This window comes from Pezoporus flaviventris, unplaced genomic scaffold (genome assembly GCF_033815535.1).
Source record: "Pezoporus flaviventris isolate CSIRO_AGI_PZ_B2104156 unplaced genomic scaffold, CSIRO_AGI_Pfla_v1 ptg000007l, whole genome shotgun sequence".
In the NCBI taxonomy this organism is placed as follows: domain Eukaryota; kingdom Metazoa; phylum Chordata; class Aves; order Psittaciformes; family Psittacidae; genus Pezoporus; species Pezoporus flaviventris.
The window spans coordinates 24791186-24815459 of record NW_026892555.1 but is presented as its reverse complement, the minus strand read 5'-3'; the positions used below and the strand labels follow the sequence as shown (position 1 = coordinate 24815459).

The window sequence follows — 24274 nt, the reverse complement described above, 5'->3', positions numbered from 1 at the left end:
AAATGTGGTTCCTGAAGAAATATAAAGGATTTAGATATATAAAGGATTTAGAAATATAAGGAATATATAAGAAATATAAAGGATTTAGATATACTTAATCTAGAAAAAGAGCATTCTGACATAGTGATACATTTTTCTCCATAACCTTGAAGAGGAGGAAAAAAATACTTGAAATAACTAGCAGGAAGAGAAATTAGGTTAGATGTTAGAGGGAATGTTCCAACTCAAAGGGTTGGTAAGCACACCTTTTGTATAATCTCCCCTTTGCAAATTGCAGAGTTTCCCTAAATTTCCACAAAATGTAAGTCCTGGACAACATCAATGCATGTGTGGCAGCTTACACTGATAGAAATGAAATAAAGGAAATAGCTGAAACAGAATTTCAGTTTTAAGTATTTAGAGTATGCTATTGCATGCTATGTATCTGAGATAAACACAGGGCTAAGTGTGTCCTTTCAATATATGTTATGAACAGTTACAGTATATTCATGCAGCTTTAATCAAGGGCTTATTTTCTGCCTAACCTTGCATAAGAAGATTCTGTAGTTTGAAAAACAAGAGCAGAGCCTGAATCAGTCTGATGTATTTTTAGCAATTTACTTGAAATACATAACCGCCTTGTCAGTGAAGAGTGCTAGAAATGTTAAGGGCATGATTTGGCTCCTAGGCAGTGTGATTTGTACTCTGAAGAGAATGAACCCTTATTGTGGGGTATGGAGGCAAGCTAGAATAGTTTGGTTCTTGACTGAGGCATTTCATTGCAATCCCCATTAAAAAGTCTCTGTTAGATGAAATAAATAGCCACACTGTCCATAATCTACAGGAATACTAAATTGTTTAAAATGTTTAAATTAAACGCTACAGGAAAGCCAACTGTAAAAAAGAAAAAAATATACAGAGGAGTCTCTTTTATTAAGCATTACAGAATTAGGGAATGGTTGCTTATTTTATCTGTCAGAGAGGGAGTTAATTTATAAAGATCCCTTCATAATTCCTCAGATTAAAGTTCAGAAATAGAACGATCTATCTGAAACTGTTTCATCTTCTCCTGCAAATTCTCCTCTGCAGGTCCTTACAGGCTGGTCTTCTTAATCTAAATTACTGAAAATTGTCACCTTACAAGTATTACAAAAGTTAGCTGTGCATGCAGAGATAGCTTATCTTTTATCTCCATGAATTGCAGGTACATGCAGGCTATGTATCAGGCTTCTAAAAAAGGATTGTCTTTATTTTTTTAATAGGTTACCCTCTCCAAAACCACCACCCATGAATGTCTTGCCTGAAGTAGTCACTGAAGCTTTTGGAGTAGCGCTGGTTGGTTATGTAGCATCACTAGCTCTTGCCCAAGACTCTGCTAAAAAATTTAAATACACTGTGGATGACAACCAGGTAAACCTCTCTCTCCTTATGGTCCTTGAAATTGCTTCACAATTTTGGAAATGCAAAGCAATTTTCAAAATTCCTGGATTTCCAAAATAGATAGATGCCCAGTAGGAAAGGCATCAGGAAAGGCATATGGCATCCCGAGGCCTTCCACCGATTACAGTAAATCCCAAATGTCCAAATTAGCTCTACAGAATGCTCAGGTCTCTAAAGTATTTTTCAGAATGAATACATTGGGTCGTGAATTTATATTGATGCTTCAGAGCCATGTTCTCCAAGGAGCAGAGGGAAAATGTTTTGATCTTAACACAGGTCACACTTCAGGGAGATATGCTGCATTGTCTGAAGGGCATTAAACGGAGTACAGCAACATGCCTGTCTTTCTGGACCTCTGGAAATCTTGTAGCTTACACAGCTTAACTACTGAGATGTTGGAAACTAGGTGTAAGTCTACATGGAATAATGGAGCCAAACAGCAAAACCTCCATGACATCAGAGACTACAGTGGCAAGATCTGGCTGTATTGCCTTCAGGAGCCAGACACAGGGCTCTGCATGTTGGCATGTGGCTATGTAAAGCTGTCTGGGGAACTTTTAAGTTCTTATGCTGTGAAGACAAAGTTATGCACAGGTGTTGTCCTGGTTGGATACAATACCATTTGTGTCCTAAACACTTCTAGCAGTATTGAGGTGTTTTCTTACACATTAATCTCAGCAGACAGACTCCTTATAGTCTGGGGAGATGAATGGTGCTGGGAAGCCAAGTTGGGTGCTTTCTAAGAAACTTTCTTCAGATGGCTCTGCAGATACAAGGTGGCTTCTCCACTTTTTTGTTCTAACACCAGATGCACTTACAATGAAAGACAGATAGCATGCAGATAGGATTGCTACCGTATTTTGCTTTCACTAAAGTATGTTCCAAGAGAAAAAAAATCAGTGGCTGTCTTTTTCCAGTAGAGTCATAATCTAGAAACAGCTTGAACACCATCCAGATCCCACTACTTGAGGCCTGTTAAAAAGCAGATGTGCATCAAGATGTAAATATTTTTGTTGACCTTAATCTTCAAAATTTAGCAATACCTTTTATGTTGTGAACAAAATGTGCCTCCTGCTTTTGACGAATCTTTTTCAGCAGTTTTATCATTCAAATTAGAGTTGTGAGAATATATGTTCTATTGGGAGATCTTTTATCGTGTAGGTATGTGATTTTTTTTTCCCTCAAACATCCTTTGTCATTGCTAATATTTACATAGGGGACTCTTCTGTTGGCAAGAAACATTGAAATGACAGAAAAGTAAGAAAAAAACATATTCTGTTTAACAACTTTGCAGGAATTTTTGGCTCATGGCCTCAGCAATGTGATTCCTTCATTTTTCTTTTGCATACCAAGTGCTGCAGCGATGGGACGGACTGCACTTTTGTACAGTACGGGCGCCAAAACACAGGTAATGGGTTAGAGTGGAGTATGTAGGAGAATTAAGGCTATGGTACTGCTCAATGGAACTTGTACTGGATTTATCCATTTTCCTATTCTCCCCTTTCCTCTGCCCTGGGAAATAATTTGTTATTTTTAACAACCTGCATGGAATTCAACTGTCTTACTAAAAAAGCTAATGGTTCTATTTATTAATTTCTACTTGTTTAATTCAATCTAAACTCTGAAGCCTGTGGCAGTAAGGAGGTTGGGAGTTGTATTTTCAGGCTGCAGGAAACGGCATACAATTTTATGTGAGATTTGTCATAACCCTAACAAAAGTGCCCTCTAATGGTGTTTAATGGATTTAATGATACAGGCTAAACTGAAGTTTTAGAAAAAGGTCAGATTTAATTTGGTGCTTCTACCTGATTTTAAAATTAAAGTGAAAGTAACCAATTAATCTACTAACTTTTGCTTTGTGACACAGTGTACTTGTCCTGTCCCTCAATATACACTGAGCCCACAGAGAAGACACTTAGATTTTTGAGGGTTTTGGTCTACTTGCTAATGTTGACAACTAAACCCACAAGTTCAGTAGCTCAGAAAAGAGGGAACTGCAAGTGAGGAAAATGATAGTTGTGACCCTGTGAGGCTGTTACCCGTTCAGATCATGCTCATGGACAAGAGAGGTTGCAAACTGCTCAGTAGTGACCTACCCGTGTGATGGGCCACCTCAACTGGGGAAGCCCCCTAAGCACTGCTTCTCCCCCTTTCCTCTGAAACTCCAGGGATTCATCAGGGGCATTCTGCCATCTAAATGTTTTGTCCTTTGATGTTTGTTGCCATTGTCTTCTTACAACTGTTGCTCTTGCCTGTGTAAAGGACATTGATTGCAAGGAAAAGGGTAATAAGATACAACTGATAAGGCTATGTGCAGTCCGTAGGTATCGTTTCTTCTTGACCATATCCTGCAGTTATTTCTCATGCAGATACCACAATACTGAGAAATGATACAGGGCTTTATTTCAAAACTTTACATGTTCAGTACTTGCTAATTAACCTACACAGTCCTCTGAACTCAGTTAATCATAATTGGTATTTTATCCAATAATAATCTTTAAAAGCATTTATATACAAATAGTTTAGCTAACATTTTGCTACTTGCTATTTCATGTTTTTGAGTTAGATGCAGTGTCATACCCCATGCCCTCATCCTCACATCCTCTTCTGTCACCTATTCGTGTGTTGTTTGTCCAATTTGCATTTGTGCTGCACCATGACTTTTCCAAGGAAGCTTTAAGGTAACCTGAAGACCTATACCTGAAAACCAATAACCTGGAGGTATATAGGGTGTTTGAGCACTTTGGCTCTGGTATATGTAGGCAAAGGCTCTGACAGAAGTTTTTTCAAATGTAAAATCAAAAAAGAAACCACCATAGTCTGAGTTCAAAGTAGGAAGTACATGGTAAAAATATCAAGTATCTGCTTGGTTTTATCCATTGGTTTCACACTATAGCAGAGCCTGCACCCAGAAGTTAGAGTGTGGGCATGCATTAGCACTACTAAGAGGGCACTTTAATAAACATAAAATTATCTCTCCTGCCTTATTTTTTGAAAGAAACACATCCACTTAATCGTCTGTATTTGGGGTGTCTAAGCAGAATGAAGAGATTAGAAAAATATCACTAATAAATGTTGGTCAGATCATAAGCAAAAAGTGAGGAGTAGCTTGGACTACATAGAATGAAGTCAGTTTACTTTGGCATATGACACAAAAGAAATACAAAGTGTCTTTCAGGGTCTCAAAGCAGCCCTTTTATCTCCAATGGCTATGTCTGGGATTCTGTGATGCCATTTATACTTCAGTGATATATTCTCCCCCACCCAAAAAAAAACAAGAAACAAACCAGAAGTCAGGGACTTTATTGTAGGATCATAGAATGGTCAGGGTTAGAAAGGACCTGAAGATGATCTGTTTCCAACCCCCCTGCCATTGGCAAGGATGCCTCACCCTTGACCATGTTGCCCAGCCTGGCCTTGAACACTGCTTGGGGTGGAGCATTTACCACTTCTTTGGGCAACCCATTCCAGTGCCTCACCATCCTCACAGTAAAGATCATCACAGGATAGAAGTGTACTTCAAATAGAATTAACACTTTTGGTTTTTTTTTTTCTTTTGGAAGAGTGGAAGGAGGGAAAACTTCCTTGTGACTTCACCAACAGATTTTGTGTCCCTTTTTCTGTAAATATTCTGTCCATCCTTCTTGATGGTATTTTCAAGTATATCATGGCTTTAATCTTCTAGTGTTTTAGCAACTTGTCTGGTTTTGTTTTTAACAACTTGTCTCTTAAAATGAAACCTAATTATTTTAGTAAAGAAACATATTATCAATATAAAAATACAGTGAGCATCTGTCTACTTATCATCAAAAAACTTATGTGAATCTGGACTCTATCTTAATGAGAAGTACTTCACTTTGTGAGCAATCAAAGTGGGGTAGGAGACTGCAATTTTACTGTAGATTTCCATCAGATTAATAACATATAATGCTATGAAGAGAAATATAATTCTTAGATCATATATTTTTCTGGATTCATGCCACCTGCATTAATTCTAATTTTTATATATTAAAAAAAAATGTTCCTACATTTTCTAAAGTCCACTGATAAGAATGTGAAATCATAGGTGGTTTCTGACTAAACACAATAGTTTCCTTTTACCGTTGATCCCAGTAAAAGAAGTTAAAAAACTTCTCTTGTGCAAAAATTCTGATAGTTCTCCGTATATAACTTTTGCTCAGTGTTATGACAGGTCTGTTATTTAGTGCAAGATAGGGTGCATGGCTATAAATATGTTGTAGAATGACAGTGGGTGCTGTAAAATTTCTGAGATGAGATATTGCACACACATGCTCCATTTAATTACAAAGTGTATAAGGGATGCTGTGGTCTGTGTCTGTGAGCTGTCAACAGGGTCAAGCACAGATGTTGAGATCTCTTACTATGTTTTCACTGTAGCTGGCTGAAGGTAGTCACCAGAAATTAAAACAATTAAACTCATCAGCAATCCATAGATACATTAACAGCTAACATGCTCAACATCTTGTCCTTGACTTTGCAATATTTGATGTTTATCTTTTTTCACACATTTTAATAAAAATTTCATTTGTTAGAGTGAATGATCTGCTTTTCTTGTTTATTGTTTTAGGTTGCTTGCCTTATCTCTTGTGCATTAATTCTTGTGGTGATATATGCAATTGGACCTATGCTGTACTGGCTGCCTATGGTATGGTAGTTATCTTCTTTTTTCAAAATTATGACATCATGCATTTTCTAGTGACTTGATTTCTTTCAGGGAAATATAGCACTACCTCTAAAAGAACACTGTTTAATTTCAATGGAAGAACAAATATTAAGGGCACAGCGAAGTCTCAGAATCATAAAATGCAGAGCTGACAACATAATACATAGATTTTACACATATAGAACTGCATATATAAGCTATCACATAAGCATTTCTCTTCCACTTGCTTTTGGCAAGTAGTTTATGAAAAATATACATCCAGATTGCTGTGTATTTGTAAATTGACAAAATGTGGTAGAAATGAATCAATTTTTATCCAGCTATGCATATGATATATGACTTTGCTTCTCAAATAAATTTGACAGAAATGATTGTAGCTAGTGATCTAAGGTTAATTAAGAGAGATTGTGAGGTGTTCTTACATCTCTGTCACGGAATACATCTTCTACGCTAAGAATCTATAGAGCAAGGTGGTGTGTTTTCACATAAGCTGTATCTTCATATACCTTATGTGAAATATATCTTCTGGTATTACAAGTTAATAGCTAATTTTAACCAGAAGCATGTTAAAGATGCAAAATACAGCTCAAAAATGATCCTGAATTCTGCCATGTGTGTACATGATATTTTAACTCAATTTTGTTTAAAATTTACTTTTTGCTATTGTTTACATAGTGTCAAATGAAGATTCTCACTTTTCAAACACAGATCCTTTTATAGTTTAACTATGCAAAATAAGGACACTTGAAGAGGGATGCACAATATGTCTTTTTTCTTACTATGCTGCTCTCCTGCCTTCTTTTTTTTTTTTTTTTTAGGGATTATATGTAAATTTTGACTGGTTTCCTGTAGACTTCCCCCTCCTCTCCCTATTTAAAAAAAAACTTTCTATTTGTTGCTTTCTAGATATTTTATTTCTTTTCTACTGTGTTTTCTTAGCCTCCCCACCTATATGCTGCAAGTCCACCGCTTTGTACTCCATCCTTTTTGGCTTCAGATAATTTCTTCATCCATCTCCTCCCCATTTCTGATTTGGAGAACAAGAAATGATTTTGTTTGATCCAAGTTTATGGATTTTTGCTCTAAAGGCCTTCTCTAGGTGGTGAAGAAGGGGAATTAAAATTCTTCACTCTGTAGAAGTTGAGTGCTGATTTGCTCCTGAGTCACCCAAACTATGGCAGAATGTTGCTGATCTGGCAATACATGGAGAGTTTTGGGAAGTCATGAAGTTTCTGTTGTTTTTCTCACAATTAGGTGGCCTATAGATTGCCTTCAGGAAATAAAACAAATGGATTTGAACTGTTACAGCTGTATTCATGCAATTTTTGAAACATTAACTTCCAATTTTTTATGATTTAGTTATAATATTGACTGTTGAACTGAAGAAAGAGCATTTGTCTTCACTACCAATTCTGCAAAAAGCTTTTGGTTTTTATTTATTTGCAGTGTGTGCTAGCAAGCATTATTGTTGTGGGCTTGAAGGGGATGCTAATACAGTTCCGGGATTTAAAAAAATATTGGAATGTGAATAAAGTAGACTGGGTAAGTGAAACTTAATCTAAGGAGATCTCCCTGTGACCCTTTAACAAATACCTGAGAAATAAACTTTAATAATTCTGTGTCCCTAGAAGAGATAACCAAGCCATTATTTTAGGGGATTTGTGTCCTGTTGGCTTATTTCCTGTCTCAGAATAACAGCATCTGTAATACCAATTGTATTTAAAAAAGGGAATTAGAGCAAATGATAAAGAATTAAGCCTAATTCAATGTTAAAGGTGCGTATAAAATCAGATCAGGTTGATCTGAGCAGGTGTGTGTCTAATTTTGTATGCCTTCTCTAGCTGGTTAGCATGCTTTTGCTGTTGTAGTATTATTGAAGAGATTCTGGTATCTTTGTTCTCTGAGGGTATGGAATAATCATATGGGACAAACAGAACTGGAAACACTAGAGATGCAGACAGATACATGTCCTAGGGTGATGTAGGTAAATCATCTTAACTCCTTCAGATTTTGCAAACAGAGTATGCTGTTTGACCATAATGAAAGATTCTGCAGTATGAAAGGAGGAAAAAGCAGATAGATGGAAAGGGAAATAATATGAAAATCTAGTTTAATGCAGAGTCTTAATAGTCCAACATACATTTGCACAGAATTCCTAGCAAATATTAAAGATGTCTCCGTGTTTAGGAAGACTCCTAGGTTTTTTTTTCTGAGGGAGTTTTTGAATATATTCGCCAATTAGTGAAACCGAAACCTATGGCCATTTCCATAAACACATACTGATATTCCATAAAGCTTTTGAAACTTATGTTTATGTTGTTTAAGTTAACAAATATTTAGGAAAGTATTTCAGCTGTATCCTCCTTCTCTGTGGTGGGAGATACAGGTTACTGGAGGTAATACTGGGCTTTGAACACACCAGTGACTTAGTATTCTACAGCAGGAAGGGGAAGTCTAAACTGAGTAAAACACTTGTTTTTAAATAGAATACTGTATTTCAGTATGGAAAGCAGAGCTGAGTAACCTATACTGATTTGGTTATGTGAGATTTCATATTTTGTCACAGAAGACTAGAGGTTAGGGTTTTTGTTGTTGGTTTTTGTTTGTTTGTTTTTCACCATTCAGAAGAAAACCTCTATCTCTCACGAAGGCTTATGTTGTTCAAGCAGCAAAATTCTGAAAATATTTTCTACCCCATATTTCCAGTGACACAGATGGTGGATGATGTAGATCAAGGATTATTCTGAGTACAATGGGTTTAAGAAAGTTGGTAGTTATGAGAGAGAGAGAGCTAGCCTGTCTATCAGTGCATTGAAATAGTAAGCAGTTAAGTTTTCCAGGAGGGCATCCTGGAATCTCACTAGACTTGATGTATCTTCACAGTTAGACTAGCCTGACTGAATTTTTGCTTTGTGATTTTGATTTTGTGGTTTTGGCAGAAAAAGATGGGGGAGTAGTTCATATATCTCAAACATCTGTCATTATTACTAAGAGAGGTTATAGAGGGGGGGAGATTGCCTGGTTTAACTTTTTGACTGAACATACTTGAAAAATGATTTCTCTTCAAGTAGTTGTACCATCAGTCCTTAGCCTGACAGGGTAAATCATCTTGCTTTAAATAGCATAATCTAAAGTAAGGCTATAAACATTACACTGCTGCTTGGTCGGAGGAGCCCCAACAAGCCCAGTGATTTGAGTAGCTACGCCAGGGTTGGTTTTGGCCTGAAAAGATTCACCCCAGCAATTGAAAGCACATCAGAAATGAATCCGTTACATTACCCAGGTTATCCAAACTGTTTTGAAGATAGAAACTCTAACAAAACATGTGGAAATAATTAGCATCTGTCCTTTCTGGAACTGATTCTTTGAAGGGTGTGTGTCATTGTAGCACAGAAGTCAGATTTGTTGTGCTTATAAGTCTGTCAAATAATAGTGTGTGGAAAGGGAATATTATGAGGTTTCTTACCTTATTCCTTCACATTTTAAGCTTCACACTGAACAGAAACAGGATAAGTAATATTTACTTTTTGTTTAGTTATTATAAAACATCATCCTTTTAAATGTAAAAGGTACAGCTTGAAAGGTGTAGCTCAGGAGTTGGACTTGATGATCCTCATGGGTCCCTTCCGTCTCAAGATATTTTGTGAGTCTATGAAATTGTCCTTCAGCCATGGGTTGTTTTTTTCTTGCGTATTTAATATTTGGGAACAGCTGAGTTCAAAGGAGCTAAGCTGACAGACCTCACTAGGTAATACCAAATGTTATCAGCTGAATATTACTACATATATTTGGTTTGGTTTTCTTTTAACTTATTTTTTATCAACCCTCAGGAAACGTCCTGGTTTTACATGCCACCTCTCAAATCACATTAAATTTCTTTCTAGGTAAAACACCACTGCCCTTTCTCCAAAGTGCCTTTTCCTGCCTTTCACAGCATTCATATGAACTTCAAAGGTCTCTTGCCTCAGTTAAGGTCTTCTGTCAGTCCCTACATCTTCTTGGATGACTTCAACAATTTCAGATCAATAATTGTTCTATTACATGATATATATGCTAAACCCAGAACTCTATACATAACAGTATTTGACCTCCTTCCGTTGTCTTCATCTGTTGGTGGTTTCCAACATGTTGATTTGTGTGTTGCCTGCATTTTATACATTAACCTGAGAATGTTTTGTCATTAATTTTTTGCTTCTTTTTTTGGAGCAATCAGGAAGTTGATCTGGAATTCATCTTAAGTGTACTTCACTTTTCAGGTCATCAAATGGAAAGCTGATTTCCATATTCTTCCTGCAAGCCTCATTTCTTATGCAGGCATACTTGTTGACCAACTTCCCTTTATTCTCCAGTTTGAAGGTACCCTTTTCTGGTCTCAATAAAAAGGCAGTGAAGTTCTCATTAACTTAGTTTTTAAGGCTGAGCATCCCAGATAAGCTGGAGCAATTTAAGACTGGCAAAGACTACTGCTGAAGAAAATGTCCTTTTAGCTGTTAAGTTGGACTTAAAAGTGACCAAAGATGGAGAAAAAGTATTTCAGAAGGTGATGCTTTAAGTGAAAAAAACAACAGAATAAGGATTATTTTAAGGAGTTAATGTTACACATGGATTTTTGTACACATGGATTTAGCAGAGAAAATCTTAGACATTTAAAGAGAAGAAAATATTACAAAGTTGTGCAAATGACTTGGCCAGGAAATGATCACAGCAGAGAAAAAAGCGAAGTTGCATGCCTGACTTGTAAAGCAGAAAGAGTGGCAACAATTTGTGGTAAAAATTACACATTCCCTGCATGGTGTCATGACTGAAAGGCAGTTATTTATGTATGAATTGTATGTGTATGCACATATATTAATGTGTAAGGACATAAAAAATTATACTAATTCAGCAATTAAAGAGGATACAACAAAGAGCATCTCATTTTGAACAAGTATCCTCCAAGATCTTGCCAGTGTAAGTTTCTGAGCCTTGGATCCACCACCCTGTCAATTAAGTTTGTCACAGTAGTTTGGAGGAGGGGGAACAGGGAGGGTCTTCCATGGTATTTTGAAGCTCACTGGTCCAATTTCATGTATGTTTGAGAGCTTTTTAACTTGATATCCTCAGGGAGGACATGACCTTTTAGATTTGCTCAGGTATTCGTCAGATAGGGGCCCTGATTCATGACAGGGCTCTGAGATCTCTGAGGGCTTTGCTATATTTTCCACAGAGTAGGAAGCCATCTCTTCTATATAATAATTTACATGAATGCTTCTAGCTAATGACATTCTAGGGAGATTTTCTATCTTTACTTTGTTAGGAATATGCTGCCCTGAGTTACATTACTTTTGATGTAGTTAGTGCAGTGAGAAGGAATTTAAAAATGTTTAATCCATTGAAAGTATGACTGCTATATAAATTCTTTTTAAAGAATATGTCGTGGTTTAAACCCAGTCAGGTAACTTGTTCACTCACTCCCAGTGAGTGGTGCCAAGCTGACAACAATCAAGGTCCGTGTTCGTCTCCCCCCCCCCTCCCTGCACCGGGGCTCTCCCCTTCCCCGCTCCCGGAGGAACGGGGAGGAGGATCGAGAGAGTGCAACTCCTACGGGTTGAGACAAGAACAGTCCAGCAACAAATCACCACCGCTACTATCAGCTAAAACAATGATAAGGGAAAATAACAAGGGAAGAGAATACGATACCACCGGCCAAGAAAACGAGTTCCACCCGGAAGCTCCTGTCCTTCCGGGTAACTCCCAGTTACCCCCCACCCCGGGCATGACGTGCTGTGGTATGGAATACCTCCCCGGCTAGCCCGGGTCAGGCGCCCCGTCTCTGCTTCCTCACAGCTTCCCCTCCTCCCTGGCAGAGCATGAGCCTCACAGAGTCCTTGGTCAGGGTAAACATCACTTAGCAACAACCGAAAACATCGGCTTCACCAACGCTGTTCTCAAAACTAGAAGTCAAAACACAGCACTGCACCAGCTAACACAAAGGAAAAAAAACATGACTGCTACTGCTGAACCCAGGACATTATCCACCCCTTATTCCATACCATTCACGTCGTGCTCAGATCCCACATTTTCAATACACCATCGCTCTCCCACATATATACATCCATATACATACAGACCAAGAGGAAAAAAAATCATTTTCTTAGTGCATGGACCAATCCCTATAATGCTGCCGAGTCCATTCGGTCCATGATGTTCCAAGTTCATTCTCTGTTGGGATGATGGCTGGAGGGAAGTCAGGGCCAGTCGCTGGTGACCTGGAGACATCTAGTTGATGGGCTATAAAAGCATTACACAGCAGGCAACAGCATACAATTGAGTTCACTGGCTGTTTTCCCCTAAAATCAAATCCCCTTGAGGTATACATCGGACTTCCCCATCTTCCCGCATTACCCACCAAGTATATCCAGGTCCCTGAGCAAAAGCAATCCCACGAGTGGGTTTGCCTTTACCTGAAGCAGGAATAACCCAGACTGTCTTCCCCAGCAAATTCTTCATATGCACCACGGGAACTTTGTCCCCCTCTACAATATGTAAAAGTTCTGACTGGGCTGGGCCGGCCCTGTTGGCAGATCCTCTGGTGTTGACCAACCAGGTGGCCTTTGGTAAATGTGTATCCCAATGCTTGAAAGTTCCCCCACCCATCGCTCTCAGTGTAGTTTTTAACAGCCCATTGTACCGTTCGATTTTCCCAGAGGCTGGTGCATGGTAGGGGATGTGATATACCCACTCAATGCCATGCTCTTTGGCCCAAATATCTATAAGGTTATTCCGGAAATGAGTCCCATTGTCTGACTCAATTCTCTCTGGGGTGCCGTGTCGCCACAAAATCTGTTTCTCAAGGCCCAGGATGGTGTTCCGGGCAGTGGCATGGGGCACAGCGTATGTTTCCAGCCACCCGGTGGTTGCTTCCACCATGGTAAGCACATGGCGCTTGCCTTGGCGGGTTGGTGGCAGTGTGATATAGTCAATCTGCCAGGCCTCCCCATATTTATACTTCAACCATCGTCCTCCATACCAAAGAGGCTTTAACCGCTTGGCTTGTTTAATTGCAGCACATGTTTCACACTCATGAATAACCTGGGCAATAGTGTCCATTGTTAAGTCCACCCCTCGGTCACGGGCCCATCTATATGTTGCATCTCTGCCCTGATGGCCTGAAGTGTCATGGGCCCACCGGGCCAAAAATAATTCACCTTTATGTTGCCAATCTAAGTCCATCTGAGCCACTTCAATCTTAGCCGCTTTATCCACTTGTTGGTTGTTCTGGTGTTCCTCAGTGGCCCGACTCTTGGGTACATGGGCATCTACATGACGTACCTTCACCACCAGGTTCTGCACCCTGGCAGCAATATCTTTCCACAGTGCAGCAGCCCAGATGGGTTTACCTCTGCGTTGCCAGTTGCTCTGCTTCCATTGCTTCAACCACCCCCACAGGGCATTTGCCACCATCCATGAGTCAGTATAGAGATAAAGTACTGGCCACTTTTCTCGTTCAGCAATGTCCAGGGCCAGCTGGATGGCTTTCACCTCGGCAAATTGACTCGATTCACCCTCTCCTTCAGCAGTTTCTGCAACTTGTCGTCCAGGACTCCATACAGCTGCCTTCCATCTCCGATGCTTTCCCACAATACGGCAAGAGCCATCAGTAAACAAGGCATACTGCTTTTCACTTTCTGACAGTTTATTATATGGTGGGGCCTCTTCAGCACGCACCACCTCCTCCTCTGGTGACATTCCGAAATCTTTGCCCTCTGGCCAGTCCATGATGACTTCTAGAATGCCTGGACGACTGGGATTTCCTATTCGAGTTCGTTGTGTAATTAGTGCAGCCCATTTACTCCATGTAGCATCAGTTGCATGATGTGTAGAGGAGACCCTGCCTTTGAACATCCAGCCCAGCACGGGCAGCCGGGGTGCCAGGAGGAGCTGTGCTTCAGTGCCAATCACTTCCGAAGCAGCTCGAACCCCTTCATAGGCTGCCAGTATCTCTTTCTCAGTTGGGGTATAGCTGGCCTCAGATCCTTTGTATCCCCGACTCCAAAAGCCGAGGGGTCGACCTCGAGTCTCCCCTGGAGCTTTCTGCCAGAGGCTCCAGGTAGGACCGTTCTCCCCAGCTGCAGTGTACAGCACATTTTTTACATCTGGTCCGGTTCGGACTGGTCCAAGGGCTACTGCGTGAACTATCTCGCGTTTAATTTGCTCAAAGGCTTGTTGCTGCTCAGGGCCCCATTTAAAATCATTCTTCTTCCGGGTCACATGATAGAGAGGGCTTACAATCGAACTGTAATTTGGGATGTGCATTCTCCAGAACCCCACTGCACCCAAGAAAGCTTGCGTTTCTTTCTTATTAGTTGGTGGAGACATTGCTGTTATCTTGTTGATCACATCTGTGGGGATCTGTCTACGTCCATCTTGCCATTTTATTCCCAAAAATTGTATCTCCTGTGCAGGTCCCTTGACCTTACTCCGTTTTATGGCAAAACCGGCTTTCAGCAGGATTTGGATTATTTTCCTCCCTTTCTCAAAGACTTCTTCCGCTGTATCGCCCCACACAATAATGTCATCAATGTATTGCAGGTGTTCTGGAGCTTGCCCCTCTTCCAGTGCAGTCTGGATCAGTCCATGGCAAATGGTAGGGCTGTGTTTCCACCCCTGGGGCAGTCGGTTCCAAGTGAACTGGACACCCCTCCAAGTAAAAGCAAACTGTGGCCTGCACTCTGCTGCCAAAGGAATGGAGAAAAATGCATTGGCAATATCAATCGTGGCATACCACTTGGCTGCTTTTGACTCTAGCTCATACTGAAGTTCTAGCATGTCCGGTACGGCAGCACTCAATGGTGGTGTGACTTCATTCAGGCCACGATAGTCTACTGTTAGTCTCCATTCTCCATTAGACTTTCGCACTGGCCATATGGGGCTATTGAAGGGTGAGCGGGTCCTGCTGATCACCCCCTGACTCTCCAGTCTACGGATCAGCTGATGGATGGGAATCAGGGAGTCTCGGTTGGTGCGATATTGCCGCCGGTGCACTGTTGTGGTCGCAATTGGCACTTGTTGTTCTTCAACTTTCAGCAACCCCACAGCAGAGGGATCTTCTGAGAGACCAGGCAAGGTGGACAGCTGCTCAATTTCCTCAGTCTCCAAAGCAGCAATACCAAAAGCCCACCGGTACCCTTTTGGGTCTTTGAAGTACCCTCTCTTGAGGTAGTCTATGCCGAGGATGCATGGAGCCTCTGGACCAGTCACAATAGGGTGCTTTTGCCACTCCCTCCCAGTCAGGCTGATTTCAGCCTCCAGCACAGTCAACTCTTGGGATCCTCCTGTTACTCCAGAAATATAGATGGGTTCCACCCCTTGACAGCTTGATGGCATCAGGGTACACTGTGCACCGGTATCTACTAGAGCCTTATACTTCTGTGGGACTGATGTGCCAGGCCATCTGATCCACACAGTCCAGTAAATCCGATTGTCCCCTACCTCCACCTGGCTGGAGGCAGGGCCCCTCTAATGGTCGTCACAGCATTGGACACTTAAGTCGTGGTGAAAGGGATTATTCTTCGTTATCACAGGAGCTGGAGTAAAATCAGCTCTTCCACTCCATCTGGGAAACTGCTCACCAGAAACTGAAGCCGTAGCTCTCATGGGACGATCAGTCTTGGCCCTTGCTCCCCTCTTCAGTTCACTCACCCGTTCCTCCAAAGCTGAAGTAGGTTTTCCATCCCACTTTGTCATGTCTTCTCCGTGATCCAGCAGGTAAAACCATAGGGTACCCCGTGGCGTATACCTTCTGTATCTCCTCTCTTGAACAATAGGACGTCTTTTGTTAATAGCTGAGACGCGTGTTGGTACACGTGAGGAGCTGGATAAATCAGATACATCGTCCCTCAATTTGTCGAGGTCCTGGGACAGTTTTTTCACAGCTGAGATGATGGAAGGAGTGAGATTGTCTTCGAACTCTCGGAGTTTATGAACCATTTCATCCACTGTTAGTGGTACTATGTCATTCCAGGTCACTGTTGCCAATGAATGGGCATATGATGACGGTGCATTCCGTGTAAGTTTTCGCCACATGGGTCGTGTACATTCAACTTCATCTGGATCTATAGGTATATCCCCGTTATTCGGCTTGATGTGATAGATCATCTCTACGATGGCCGATTCCCTCAGAGACTGGATGCCTTTGTCTATAGTAGTCCACTTGGCCGAACGACTCGTAACATCGTCCTTGTACGGAAACCTTTCTTTCACAGCTGCCAAGAGCCTCCTCCAAAGGCTGAGGGACTTTTTCTCTCTTGCAATTGCTTTGTCAATTCCCCCTTCTCTAGCAAGTGATCCCAGCTGCTTGGCTTCTGTACCTTCTAGTTCGTGACCATCGGCCCCATTGTCCCAGCATCGGAGTAACCAGGTGATGATGTGCTCCCCTGGTTGACGGGTAAAATCTTTTCGCATATTCCGCAGCTCGGTTGAGGTCCGGGGTCGAGAAGTTACCTCTTCTTCTTCTTCTTCGTCATGTGAGGATGACTCCTGATCAGATTCTGGACCGGGTGGTGAATTCATTGGTTCTTCATCTCGCTTCACCCTTTTTGCCTCCTTCTTGCTTGTTCTCTTGCGTACAGGGGCAACCGATATTGGTACGAATTGGTCCTCTGGTTTGGCTGCAGTGATTATCACTGTGGTTTGAGTAGCGACTGTACTTGTTGCTGGGGGTGGTGTAGCTACCGTGCTTGGAGCTGGGGTAACCGCGCTGTCTGTTGCAGTTGAAGTTTGAGCAGCTGCTGTACTTGCCACTGGGGTAGCTGCGCAGTTCATTGCAGCCAAAGTTTGAGTAGCGACTGTCGCTTTGCCCTCAAATCCGCCGACATTCTTTTCCTTTTGAAGGTGCTGGATAGTGTTGAACAAGGCCCTGTAAGCATAGGCCAAGCCCCAGCACGTTGCCGTGATTTGTCCATCTCTGGTATGGCCAGAATGACCACACACCTCATTTAAGTGTTTTACTAATTCTTCTGGATTTTGCAGTTGTTCGGTAGTGAAATTCCAAAATACTGGGGGGGCCCACTGACCTAGATACTTGCCCATACTATCCCACACACCCTGCCACTCATGGCTGTCCAGCCTCTGGGAAAATCTCTCGGTCCTCCTACATCGTCGTTTGACCCCAGACAAGACCCAAACCTGAATCTGCTTAACTCTTGAAATCAGTAGTGGGCAAAACACACTCTGTATGCGTGTTAGCATGGTGATTCCCATCACCATCAGCAAACAAGTCTCAAGAGCATTAAAAGGCCATTTAAAAAATTCGAAACTCTCAAATGTAAATGGTCTGGGGGGACGACTAGGAGGGTAAAAGGATGTCTCCTTCACAGGTTGAGCACCTGAGAAGGAGAAAAAAGATGTGTAATTGCTAAGCACCTCCATCATATACCTCCCAAAGTATAAAGGTGGTGACCACACTGGGAACATAAGCCAGATCAGTTTCATGATCAATGATTCTATTGTATTACAAGTCATTACCATAAAGTACAATGGGATAAAAACCTTAGCCCAAGCCCCACACTTGAAAAACACTAATACAGCCAATACCGGATGGACGTAAGATATGGTATACTGAAACTGTGAGATCAAGAGGAAAAACCTGGAGAGCCAATAAATCAGCATTGTGACGAGTGACTATCAATCCAGTCAGATCTGTTCTTATCTCAACCCCTCGTTCCCCACGTTGGGCGCCAAAAAGAACTGTCGTGGTTTAAACCCAGTCAGGTAACTTGTTCACTCACTCCCAGTGAGTGGTGCCAAGCTGACAACAATCAAGGTCCGTGTTCGTCTCTCCCCCCCCTCCCTGCACCGGGGCTCTCCCCTTCCCCGCTCCCGGAGGAACGGGGAGGAGGATCGAGAGAGTGCAACTCCTACGGGTTGAGACAAGAACAGTCCAGCAACAAATCACCACCGCTACTATCAGCTAAAACAATGATAAGGGAAAATAACAAGGGAAGAGAATACGATACCACCGGCCAAGAAAACGAGTTCCACCCGGAAGCTCCTGTCCTTCCGGGTAACTCCCAGTTACCCCCCACCCCGGGCATGACGTGCTGTGGTATGGAATACCTCCCCGGCTAGCCCGGGTCAGGCGCCCCGTCTCTGCTTCCTCACAGCTTCCCCTCCTCCCTGGCAGAGCATGAGCCTCACAGAGTCCTTGGTCAGGGTAAACATCACTTAGCAACAACCGAAAACATCGGCTTCACCAACGCTGTTCTCAAAACTAGAAGTCAAAACACAGCACTGCACCAGCTAACACAAAGGAAAAAAAACATGACTGCTACTGCTGAACCCAGGACAGAATAATATTTATGCCAGTCCATCTGTCTCCAGGGCAGTTTGCAAACAAATACCCTCTCAAGCATTCCACCATTCCGCCATTGTGTATAGAATGCTTGTGAAAAATTCTATTAAAGAACTACCATGCCACTTCACTATTAAGGAGTTTCTACTCTATGGCTGGAGTGACTTTCACTGCATTCTAAATTCCCTTCTGATAACCAGATCTTCTTTGTGTATGGTGGGTGTCTAGACAGCTCACACAGCTGTAGATATCTGTGCTGTAGATAGTTAATGCCAAGTGAAATGAGCCCTACCCCTTTATGCAATAGCTGAGCATCTCATCAGTTTGCAATGAAAAAGGAAGTTTAGAATCCAGTTTCAAAGTGGTACAGAAACATTTATTATCATGGTACTGTAGTATTGCATTGTTTAACCATAGGCACAGAGAGTATTCTCCCACTTCTCCTTTTTTCCTGTTTCAGACACTCTGTAATGGTGGATGTATAGACCCTATGAAATAAAAAGTTCTAGATAGAAACACACTGTCCACAGAATTCTATAGGCAGCTGCTATATATACACAGTCACTGTACCCCTCAGTGCTTCCAAAACTTTCTGACATATGCAGGATTCAGCATAAATATTCTGCTTGTTTCTTTTCTCTCTCTTTAGAAGTTTTTTTAAAATTAATACAGTACAAGTATACTTTGGAGGTGGATTTTGTTTTGCCTTTAGAGAATAACATTTGCTTTTAACACATTATTGCTAAGATTTGAAGAATTATTCGATTCAGTCTGTCCTGGACTATATAATAGTCATGTTAAAGTAAGTTGCCAAAGAAAATGTTGATATTTTTATGACTTCTTTGCTGAACCTTGTGAAAACCCATGAATTAAAAAAATGTCTATGAGATCAACATAATTTCTTTCTACAAGTTTGATGCTTCCCTGACTAAAAAAGTACTGACTTCAGTCCAATTCAAAGCACGGGAAGAATGATTGACAAATGAGAACATAATTGCTTTGGCCCATCCTCTACAATAATGGCAGTCTCTGGTTACAGTTAAGATGTAAGATACTAGGCTGCTAAAAAGGTACTCAACTAGCTTTTTCAGTACTCAACAGTACTTATACATTTTTATCTTTGATTCTTCCTATTCAGACTTTATATTGTTTTTTTTTCATGCTTTCTGTTTTCTTCTGAGACAGAATAATTTTTTAGGTCTTGCAGCAGTGATTTAGTTAGATGTGATGAGGTTCAGGTCTGCAGTTGAAGTGGATTGCTTGATCTCAGGTGTTAAGAATTCAGCCTTATCATCATGGGCTAATTCTTGATCCCACTGGAATTTCAGGTTTGTAGTACGTGTGTTAGCCTTTTCATGTCCAGCAAGCTCCTTTATAAATATATATTGTATTTGTAATGCTTAGAATTAGTTGTTTACTTATTAATCAGAACTCAATGTTTGTGACTCATAAAGGTACTCTTTGCAAATATATACATCAAAATTTGTATAAAATATCATTTTAAAATATAACTCGAGATAGAGCACTACTTCAAAGAGTGAACTACCCCTTTACCCAGAAGCCTTGCCCTTGAAGAGACTGCAAAACCTTTTGCAGTAGTTTAGAATTTTGAAGATGAGGGAGGAAATGTTTCTCAGTAAAGTCTAACTCTCTGTCCCCTGTGAAGCACAAATTAGGACAGTATGCCTTCCATTTTTTAATTCGTAAAATGACAGTTCTGAAATCTGCTTGAGAAAAATTCCTGTGGTTAGACTGAAAGTATTCTATTATCTCTGGCTTTTCTGAGTTAAGTGAAAGTATCAGAAAGGATAATTTTAACACTGATTGTGCCATTGTAATGTGATCTGTTCCTCTGCAAACATTAACAAGAAGCACTGTAATTGTTGAAATGGGCACCTGCCGAGATCAGTATATCCAGAGGAGTGAAAACGCTTTCCATTCTTCTTTAGCACTTTTTATATAAAGATTAGGTGGCAGTCTTTGCTTAAGGCTCCCTCAAGAAAGAAATATGGACTAATATTAGGTTGGTATAAGAAATCAGGTAATTTATACTTTTCTCCTTTTAATTGTAAAATCTGGATATCTCTCAGCCATACACATTTCTGTTTAGAAAATTATTAAGAAAAAGATTTTCAATGTTGAAATATTTGGATTTTTTTCATTTTAAATTCTTTTTCAAAGTTACTATTGTTTCAGATATGCTTCTTTGTATTTTTTAATTATATTTAAAATGAATCCAAAGTTTTATGAAACAAATGCCAAAAAATGGGGAAGGAATCTGAAATCTCACCATTTCTATGTGAAGACATTAATTCCTCAATAATTTTTATTTCTTATAGAGTTGGTTTAGTCAGCTGTACTCTGATAAATGCCACTTTAAATTAACTTGCAAATTATAATTCTCATTTATGCAATTAGTGGGAGAGGAGCTCTCTGTATTTGCCCTTAAGGGTATGTCATTGTGTAAAAGGAAAGGAAGATTTTCAATGTGCGCTGTGAGAAAGGTGACAAAAACTTTCAATGTGAAAAATAAAATAAAGGTTTCACAAAACAACTGAGTTAATTCTAAGTTATGCTGTTAGCACAACTACAGATGATATTTTAAGTAATTCTCAAAGGAACTTGTGTGAACATCGGGATGAGTAGTGCAATATCATATGTGCTTTCCCACAGGGAAGCATTGTTTCAATTGCTAATTCAGTCTTTAATATTTGTCAGTTCAAAGATCCAACTGTTTGAGAAACTCTTCAATTTAAAATCTTTATTTCTGATTCATAAATTGCACATTGTTACAAGAATTAAAACTAACCACTTCTTTCTGTTTCCCTCCATAAAGAGCATATGGGTTAGTACCTACATATTTACAATATGCTTTGCTGCTAACGTGGGACTGTTGTATGGTGTTCTCTGCACTATAGTAATTGTGATTTTCCGCTTTCCCAGGTGAGAAACTATCTATTGAAACATTCTAGTAGCACATCATTATGTCTTTTTTTCTGGCATATTGCTTCACAGTCAGGATAGGCATATGGTATTCTAAATTTAACAATGAAATTCAGGTTTTTATTTGCAGAAAATTACAAGGTAAGAGAATTCAAAAGGAAAAGTCACGCCTGTGCACTTACGGTAGGCTAAGGATCTCTAAAACGTTTCATACTATGGCATTATTTTGTGATTTGTCTTAGTATTACACATCTGTATGATGGTGAAGGTAGCATAAAATCAACAGAGGGATCAATAATATAATTTTTTTCCCATTAGATATTTATATGCTCCTTAAGGTGAAAGTATGTCTGACAAAACTTAGTAACAAAGTGCCTTCATAAAATCCCAGATACTATGCTGCACTGGAGTCGGTAGTTGACATTTGCATTGTTAATATACAGAATCATAGAATTATTTAGGTTGGAAAAGTCATTTAAGATCATCAAATTCAACTTAATGGAACATAACTGCATCACTATTCTAATGTCTAATGAAAAATATAAATTCTATGTATGAATTAGAAAAGCCAGGACAAAGAAACTAGAGCTAACAGAATCATAGAATAGTCAGGGTTTTAAAGGACCTTAAAGCTCATTTAGTTCCAAACCCCCTGTTATGGGCAGGGACACCTTCACTAGACCAGGTTGCTCAAGGCCCTGTCCAACATTTACTTGAACACTCTGGGGATGGAGCATCTGCTACTTCTTTGGGCAACCTGTTCCACTATGTCACTACACTCACAGTAAAGAATTTCTTCCTTATATCTAACCTAAATAGCCCCTTTTTAAGTTTGAACCCATTACCACTTGTCCTATCACTCCTGTTATTGATGAAGAATCCCTCTACAGCATCCTTGTAGGTCCCCTTCAGAAATTCATTCATTATTTTGTATGTATTACAGTTGCTACTTTGGATCATGAGTAAAGGAAAATATCAGCTGAAGTTCATGATAATTTTGTGTTACAGAATTAATCTATAGCTCACCACTCCTGGAAATGACTTGTTGCTTGCAGGCAGTCGTTTACAGGAACATTGAATTGCACTGAAATCAAGCACAATACAGACAACTCATTTTAATGCTTATCAAAGTTATGCATAGCTCTGTTCTCATGGAATAAATTGCAGATCCAGTGTGAAAATGGCCAAAAATTGCAAGACAATTGCAAATTATGGAAGATGGTTCTGCCTGAATCAATCTATACCTTTGTGATAACATTCTGCTACTTGGCAAACTAAAATTTTGGTAAATTCTGCTAGTAAAGGACGGCAGAAAGAAAGGGATATCTGGCACAGAAAGGCATTATCTTTTGTTGTCTGATCAGACCTGAGTCTGAATCTGCTCTAATTAAAGTAAAAAAGTCTTTTCCCGGTGACTTCTGTGATCTTTAGGCAGGCTGCACATGATTGTCCGTGCAACCTAAAGGCATTGAACAAGCTGACAGTCTTAAAATCTGTACTGCAGATGAGATTAACAAGAGAACATGTAGTAAACTGTCCAGTCATAGGCAAAGCGTCAGCAAAAATGAAGCAAGAAAAACACTGTATATGGTTTGTTGTGAACTTTCTGTTTGGATGCCAGAGTATTGAACAAGTTACACATCATGTATCAGAATGTATTAAAACCTGCAGCAGCTACAGTTCAATTTACGAAAACATGAGAGAACAGCTGACTTTTACAAGCCTCATTTAGCCAGTACCTGCAAACACTCCTTGCATATTGGCACATCAATTAAATGTTTGTGTTCTGGGATTATTTCCATTTCCTAGCTTTAGGCACCAAGCTCAGATGATAGTTTCATAGTCATCTTCTCCTGCAGTTACATGTACTCCTGCAAATGATGTATTTAAGCAGAAGGTCCTACACTGAGCTGCCTTCTCAAGGCAACTTCATCTTTTCACTGACTGTATAGAGAACATAGGGATATTGACTCTTCCAGTTAAGTCCCCCACTTTGATGGCTAGAGTGCAATGCTCTGCTTCAGCGTATAAAGATGTGTCAATTTTAATGGCAAATGAAACATCCTTAAATTTCACGACCCATAGCTATTTGATTTTTTTTTTCATTTCCTTAAATTATGATTTTCCAGGTTAAAAAAAAAAAAAAAGAAAAAATTAAACCTCTCTCCTTTGGAAGCTGTAGATTATATATTACCTACCTTGACCTGAGACTAGGTTTCTGGCCAGCTACAAAACAATAATGAAACTTAAAACCAAGAGTTTATTTACCAGAAATTTCCATTACTCAGATTTTCAAAGTGATATCTTATGATTTAAATTATGCTTTTTACTCTTTATCTGATCATTATCACAAAAAATAAGCTCTATACGCATGAAAATGCATATAGAATGCATTGTCTCAACTTTAAACTTCTACACTGTAGTTTCTGTTCAAGACAACTAACGATTTGCCTTACAGATTTTTCTGTGTGTATTGATTACAGAGCAAAGACACTGAATTTGAAAAACATGAAAGAAGTGGAATATAAATACAAACCGGAAGATAATTGTGTAAGTTAACTTCGTGTGTGTGTTGCACTAATCCTCATTTTCTCTAGTTGGTTACCAGATTGTAAGCAGTGAGTTAAGGAAACATTCTTATATGATCAGTTGAAATCTAAAGCCAGTATGATGTAGTAAGCACAAAACTAGTCTGGCCATCAGAAATTGTAATATTTTCCTGGTTCTGCTGCTAGCCTGCAAAGTAAAGTTGAGCAAGGCCTCTTAGATCTGTCTATCTTGTTTATTTGTTATTCTTAAATTAGGAATTACTCTTTGTAAAAGTTTCCTAATTCCTAAGTCTAAGGAAATCTCTTGGCAGCAAGAGCATCTGAGCAGGCAATAGCTCTCTTTATATT

The 24274-nt window shown here is 40.0% G+C and overlaps 1 protein-coding gene across 2 annotated transcripts in view; it reads left to right on the top strand.

Moving 5' to 3' along the window:
* SLC26A7 (solute carrier family 26 member 7) overlaps positions 1-24274 on the top strand; it is a 71568-nt gene that overhangs the window by 33982 nt on the left and 13312 nt on the right. For both annotated transcript variants that reach the window (XM_061448164.1, XM_061448163.1), the window contains exons 7-12: positions 1242-1389; positions 2714-2827; positions 6008-6085; positions 7550-7645; positions 21271-21377; positions 23861-23927. In XM_061448164.1, the coding sequence (XP_061304148.1) occupies positions 1242-1389; positions 2714-2827; positions 6008-6085; positions 7550-7645; positions 21271-21377; positions 23861-23927 (610 nt within the window). The remainder of the gene's footprint in view (positions 1-1241; positions 1390-2713; positions 2828-6007; positions 6086-7549; positions 7646-21270; positions 21378-23860; positions 23928-24274) is intronic.